Source organism: Haemaphysalis longicornis, unplaced genomic scaffold (assembly GCF_048455015.1).
Source record: "Haemaphysalis longicornis isolate Haplotype H1 unplaced genomic scaffold, Haemaphysalis longicornis Haplotype H1 scaffold_1, whole genome shotgun sequence".
Classification (NCBI taxonomy): domain Eukaryota; kingdom Metazoa; phylum Arthropoda; class Arachnida; order Ixodida; family Ixodidae; genus Haemaphysalis; species Haemaphysalis longicornis.
Window position 1 is genome coordinate 156,831,552 of NW_027526203.1, and position 6,000 is coordinate 156,837,551.

Below are 6,000 nucleotides of genomic sequence, written 5' to 3' on the forward strand. Positions count from 1 at the left end.
AGGTGGTCAAAATTAATCCGGAGCCCTCCACTACGGCGCGCCTCATCGCCTGCGTTTCGTCGGCGCGTAAACCCTACAATCAATCATCAGTGCATCACGATGAAATGCGACGGCGGGCTCCTGCGGGTGGACGGGCTTGCTTGCTATGCTGGAATTGTCACTGGCGCCCTAGGGACGATTCAACCTCTCAATGGGTATGTAGAGTGTGTGCGATTTTTTTTAAAGCCTCCTCGGATTCGCCGAGGTAAAGTGACTTGTTCGCCTCCGTAAATCGCAAGGTGGGAGTTACCACGAACAGGAGGCAGTCGATAGCCTGATAATTCAGCGCTTCGGCCTCAAGACGCATGCCGTAACGATGTGTTTGTTCGAAACCACTTCTTGATTGTCCTGAAGTTGAATAAAATTTGTGCGTAGAAACAAGTCTTTTGATTCAGGGCGTTGTGTGCTGCTATGCTTCCACTACGGTGCGTACTTAGGTACAATGATGTTTGTACCATATTACACACGCTTTTCATTCCCTACTGGCGCCAATGGGTTTCTTTGTGGTGCTTTGGGCGCTCATAAAAGCTCTAGGAACACTTGCGCTAGATGGGCTAATCGGCAACTCGCCTCGCATAACATTCAACAGATGCCGCAATAATCGTTATCGTATCGCGACGAAAGAATTTAGCGTTTCACGCTGTTGGAAGTCCAAGTAACAGCTGGCGCCACGATGTTAAGCCGAGTTCACCGAAGCGACTACAACCTGACTATCCCTAACGAGAATGCAAATCAAATGAGCGCCGCATTCATCGTTACCGCTGTGGTTGCGCTGCCGCTGGACGTTTTGTAGGTTAAGTGAAAGGCCGCGCGGCACATTCACATTGTTTAACCACCATCTCACATCCTGTACGGCACGAGGATTGGCGCGCAAAGAGAGTGACATATAACGGAAGTGTACGCGGGCAGGTTGTTTTGTCGTATGCACCGAGTTCGCGACCAGTGGCTCGGCCGCGACGGTTCGCTCAGTAGGTTTTAGTTTTCCTGCTAGGCCACACCGCTGTCTCACTCGCTTCCGGCAACCCGTTACGTAACGCGAAACGTCATGAAACGGTGCGAGGGCTGAAATGCGTTTTTCAATTGGTAATTTCTTGGCAATGAAAGCATCTTTTGCCGCCGAACCAACGCTGAGAGGGCTTCTGAGCAGTTCAACTTTCGTCAGAGACCAACTGGCTACTTGCCTTCAGTTTCCATTTAAGCGCGTCGAAGAAACATATTCTGTTCGTTATATTCGAGTGAATTTCTTCGTGGTCATCTGTGGGACATGATGACAGTTTTCTTTCGGCGACGGCGGGAGTTTGCCTGTTTCTGCGCCAGATTCAGCTACATTTTTTGGCTATTCCGGGATGAACGAGTGTGGCTTCTTCAAATTCCATTGCATACTGAATTGTTTAAATTCCATTGCATACTGAAACATACCAGCATCACTGAATTGTTTAAAGGCTTTCCGCAAAACAAAAAAATTCCCCTAAGGTTGTCGCCCCTGATCGTATGGATACGTACGTGGGAAGAAAATTTACGAGCAAATCATTGGTTACGTCTTTGCGGGCTCCTTGTACCACCGTCGTTACAACTCCAGACATGGTCATTACGCAATACGCGAAATTCGACGCATACTGGAGATTTCTGCAAACTACACAGTCGCCGTTTTTGGCGCCCTTTTTTTGGCGCAAGCAGCAAGTCGCTTTTGCGCCATCCGCAAAAGGGCATCTCTGCAATGTTCGGGCAACAGTTCACAAATAGTTATTGCAGCCAAAGGGCTGTAAGAAAGGTATTCAGAGTCGAGCCTTGGGCAATTCCTTTTTCATGTTTTTTGTTAAATTGTAATCCCACTTTTAGAGGATTTACGTGCGCAGCTTGCGCAGTTGTGTTCCGCTGAATTAAACAAGAACTCGTCAGTGGGCCGTGTGCAAGCTTATTTCCGAGAGTAACTCTGGGCCCCAAGAAATGGGCATGCGTGCTTGAAGGAGCGACCCAGTAGGTTTGGGATTTCTGATGCGCGCATTCCAATAAAGTATTCGGGATTTCGAAAGCAGCTTCCTCTTTTATTGTTTGGGGCCATCCCTGATTACTTGCAGCTCTTGATACTTTTTAGGCAATGTAGGTTTAGCAAAACAAGTCTTGGTGCTTCGTCCTGAAAGCACGTTAGGGTGTGAAATACTGCGAATTCAGTTATGTTTTGAGGTTCTCGGGTGTTCAGGGAAACTGTAATGTTCCCAAAAACCTCGCAAGGAAAAATAATCGCTTCTAGTAACGCTAGCATGAAGCGCCACATGCTGAAAATTTGCACGCTGTGGAAAATCTTGTTTTTTCAGACTTTTTTTGTCGCCACAGATGGCAACTTAGGCGATATCTTTCCCAGGCATTGAGATTTCAGCACCTGCCTAGGAGGCTCAGTCCTTATGGCGTTGTGGTGCTGTCCACGCGGTTAACAGATGTGTTCCTATCCACGGTGGCTTTTTTTTTATAAACCCACCCCGGTGGCTCAGTTGCTAGGCGTTGCTCTGCTGACCACGAGGTCGCAGGGGTTCGTTTCCCGGCCATGCCGGCCGCTTTTCTGATGGAAGCGAAATGCAAAAACGCCCGTTTATACGAGATTTCGGCGCACTTTAAAAATCCCCAGGTGGTCAAAATTAATCCAGAGCCCTCCACTACGGCGCGCCTAATCGCCTGCGTTGCGTCGGCGCGTTAAACCCTGTAATCTATCAGTCAATCAATCAATCAATCAATCAATCAATCAATCAATCAATCAATCAATCAATCAATCAATCAATCAATCAATCTAAGTTTTTGAATGAAGGAGAAACACAAAGAAACGTGCTTTTGTACGAGCTTATCCCGGTTGTTGAAGCTTCTCAGGTGGTAAAAATTATAATTCGAAGAGAAGTAGCAGGTGTCGCTTTTACGCGTGGGGCCTTGTGCGATCAACGATTCTTATCTGAGAACAATGGCCCTTTTCTAGAACAAGAATGGTTCATGACGTTCTTTAATGCTGTCTTGTAGCCGTCACAAACATTCCAAGCTTCTCTGTGTCACGAATCGTAACATAAGTGCGTATAAAAAAACCTGCAGTGTCGTTCCACTCTGGGAAGAAGGGTGACAAGGAATGCTGGGTGCGGTGCAAGGATTACACGCAACTAAACACGTTTGTTTCTAATTTGCTATTTAGCTTACTTTTGAATAATTAGCTGAATGAAATTTCGAAGCACTAGAGTAGTATTCTAGCGGACAGGTCTGTCCGTTTCCATCCTATAGAAGCCTATGTATTGACAGCACGCGGGAATTCCACGATATGTACGACTCATCTTGAACTAAGAGTAGATACGAAGAGTAGATAATAACTCGATGTAATGTTACAGTCACCTAAGCGGGGAATTTTTATATAATTTCTAATGGTATACAGCGATTAACCAATAGTTACAGCCATTGTCTGTAACCATACTTCCTCCGTAGCAGGCCTTGTATTGACAGCAGGCCAGAATTCTGTAACGTTAACAATTTAACCGTTAACTAATTATGACAATAAGATGAAACTTGACGTAATAATAGAGTCATCTCCGCGGTCAATGTGAGTTAATCATTCTTTCTAAGATAGATTGAGAGCTACAGAGTATTTTACACTAGCTCTGGTGACGAAAATTCTTTATTTTTACGCGGCTCTGTAGACGGAGGCAGGTTTGGTAGGAACCTGGCGATACACAGCTTCAATATAAGGGTAAACCCATACACAACAACGAGCTCAAAATGGTTGAGGGAACGGTCAGAAAAGACGACAGTAGTTTCTGCCTTCACGAAGTACGTGCATCCTTCTTGTACAGCCCCCTACGCCGTAATAACATTCCCGACTTGCTTGCAATGGAATTCAGTTAGTAGAACTCAATTATACCACAGCAGCTCAATCGCATTGCTGGGTGTGTGTTGCAACGAAAAAGTTCCAAATAAAAGTTCCGGTGAGTGAGGTAAGAGGAGGCAAAGTTTTGGGCTTGTCTTCGTACTCACATTTGACCGCTAGGAGATTCAAGAGAAGAAGGATTGCTTCCTTCCACATCTTGCACTCTGCTATGATGGAATGGAAACGTTTTCAGTGTACTGACTGCGGCATCGCGTATGCACACCGCAGACACAGAAGAGTAAGCACTTGAGAACGTCTCCGACTTATCGATAAGCAGGCACAGTGCAAGAAATGCACGGAAAGCTGCACAAACAGGGAAAAACTGCCTGGCTGATTAGATAAGGGTCGCCTTAAACACAACTGTATTCCATGATCTGTGTAAACGCAGGAATTTTGGGTTAGTTTGCATTTCTGCCACTCCCAGACCCCAGTCACAAAAAAGACAACATATTTACAAAAGCACTTCCAGCACAGTCACTGGTGTGAACGAACTCATGTCTCGGGGGCAGAGAACGGGATTGCTGTTCATGTTTTTTTTTGTTTCATGGCGCCTACTATACGTTTATGGAATGATGCATACAAGAAATATTCACACAGCACAGCACTTATTATACAAAGTAAACAGGAATTAGGTGAACACTCGTATCCTACTCTGCTTTCATGTTCCTATTTCCTCCTTACAAATCTTAATTTCGCTGTTTAATCAGCCACTCGCGGCAGACGAATAATGTTTTACATAGCGGTTAGCTTACGCTACGATAGTGTTAGCCGGTACCGTGCCCCGGCCGTGCATGGGCGCGCGCGCAACTAACGCTGTTTATTTCCTTAGCCGACGAAGGGACTTGAGCTAATTCTTCCACCTCTCCGGACAGGAAACATGTTTCACATAGCGAATGCCGCCCGTGCTTGGCGTACCGGCCGGAGGACAGCCGCGTGGAGTACTTCAAGAGCAAAAGCCCGGAAGTCGTTTCCGTGACCTACGCTGGCTCCCTCCTACCGGAGTTGACTGAACCGATGCATACAGAAAAATTTGGGCTCAAGATGCTCAACCGTTTCATTGGAATTTTGGAGAAAATTTTTAGTTTTTCTTTCAAGCAATCACCGTAATGCAAGAATAGGCAATAGGCAATAGGTTACAGCCGAGCAGATTATAAAACAAAAAAAGCAAATTATATAAGCGTTTAATAGATAATAAGTTTACAAATTTCCAATCTAAAATTTTGAGTAATAAGCCTAAAAAGAACAAAATAAGGCAAAGGACGCCTATTAAGAGATCCATGTGATTCAAAGAAACTCGCCTTCAAAGACACTCGCGAGAACGGGGCTATGTTCTTTGCAGAAAGTTGAGTAGAACTCTGAGACGATTCCATCCGGGTCCGGGGATTTGTTGTTATTCTTTTTGCAGCTTTTAATTGTCTGCACTACCTCAGAGGGTGTTATGGGCGGATCTATTGTTTCCCTAATATCGCTTGACACATTCGAGAAGCGTTGCAGTATTTCCTCAGGGACGCGTTTGAGCTCTTCGTCGGTGCTGAATAGTCGGGAAAAGTAGTCGGAGGAGGCGTAAGCTACTTCCCGACTCCTGTAGGCAAGAACGCCATTGTGTTCAACCTCGGTAAAGTTTTTTTAGCACCCCGTTCCCACTCGAAGGCTCGAAAGTATTTGTATGTATTTGTACCTGTTCCGTTTGCCACTGACTACCCTTTGCTGAGTTATGCGGTATGTCTAATCATTGGTCCCGACACGAGCCAGCCAGGGTATGGGACCAAAAATGTTTTTCAAAGTTTTTTTGTATCAACTGTAGAAAGTGACAAAAAAAGCGTTTTGATGGTTGTACCTGGAGCTCAACCTGCATTTCCCGACTGCAGACCAGGACTCCCCAATAGCGTCGCTCCAGCTCCTTTCTTAATTCTTGTTTTAGGAATTTGATGTCCTTCTGGAATTCTCCTGGCTGTTCCTCCTCGACCTCGATGAGCCCGCGAAGAGTTTTTAAAAAGGTTGCGACATTTTAGAAGGTTGCATCTTTAGAAAGGTTGCACCGTAGCAGGTGACCGCCGAAAAACGGTAAG

The 6,000-nt window shown here is 45.6% G+C and overlaps 1 protein-coding gene across 1 annotated transcript in view; it reads right to left on the reverse strand.

Annotated features, from left to right (window-relative positions):
* LOC144166811 (phosphatidylinositol phosphatase PTPRQ-like) overlaps window positions 1-4,150 on the reverse strand; it is a 45,575-nt gene extending 41,425 nt beyond the window's left edge. The window contains exon 1 of the mRNA XM_077696303.1: window positions 4,039-4,150. Within this exon, the coding sequence (XP_077552429.1) occupies window positions 4,039-4,087 (49 nt within the window). The 5' untranslated portion in view covers window positions 4,088-4,150. The remainder of the gene's footprint in view (window positions 1-4,038) is intronic.
* Between the last annotated feature and the right edge of the window lie 1,850 nt (window positions 4,151-6,000).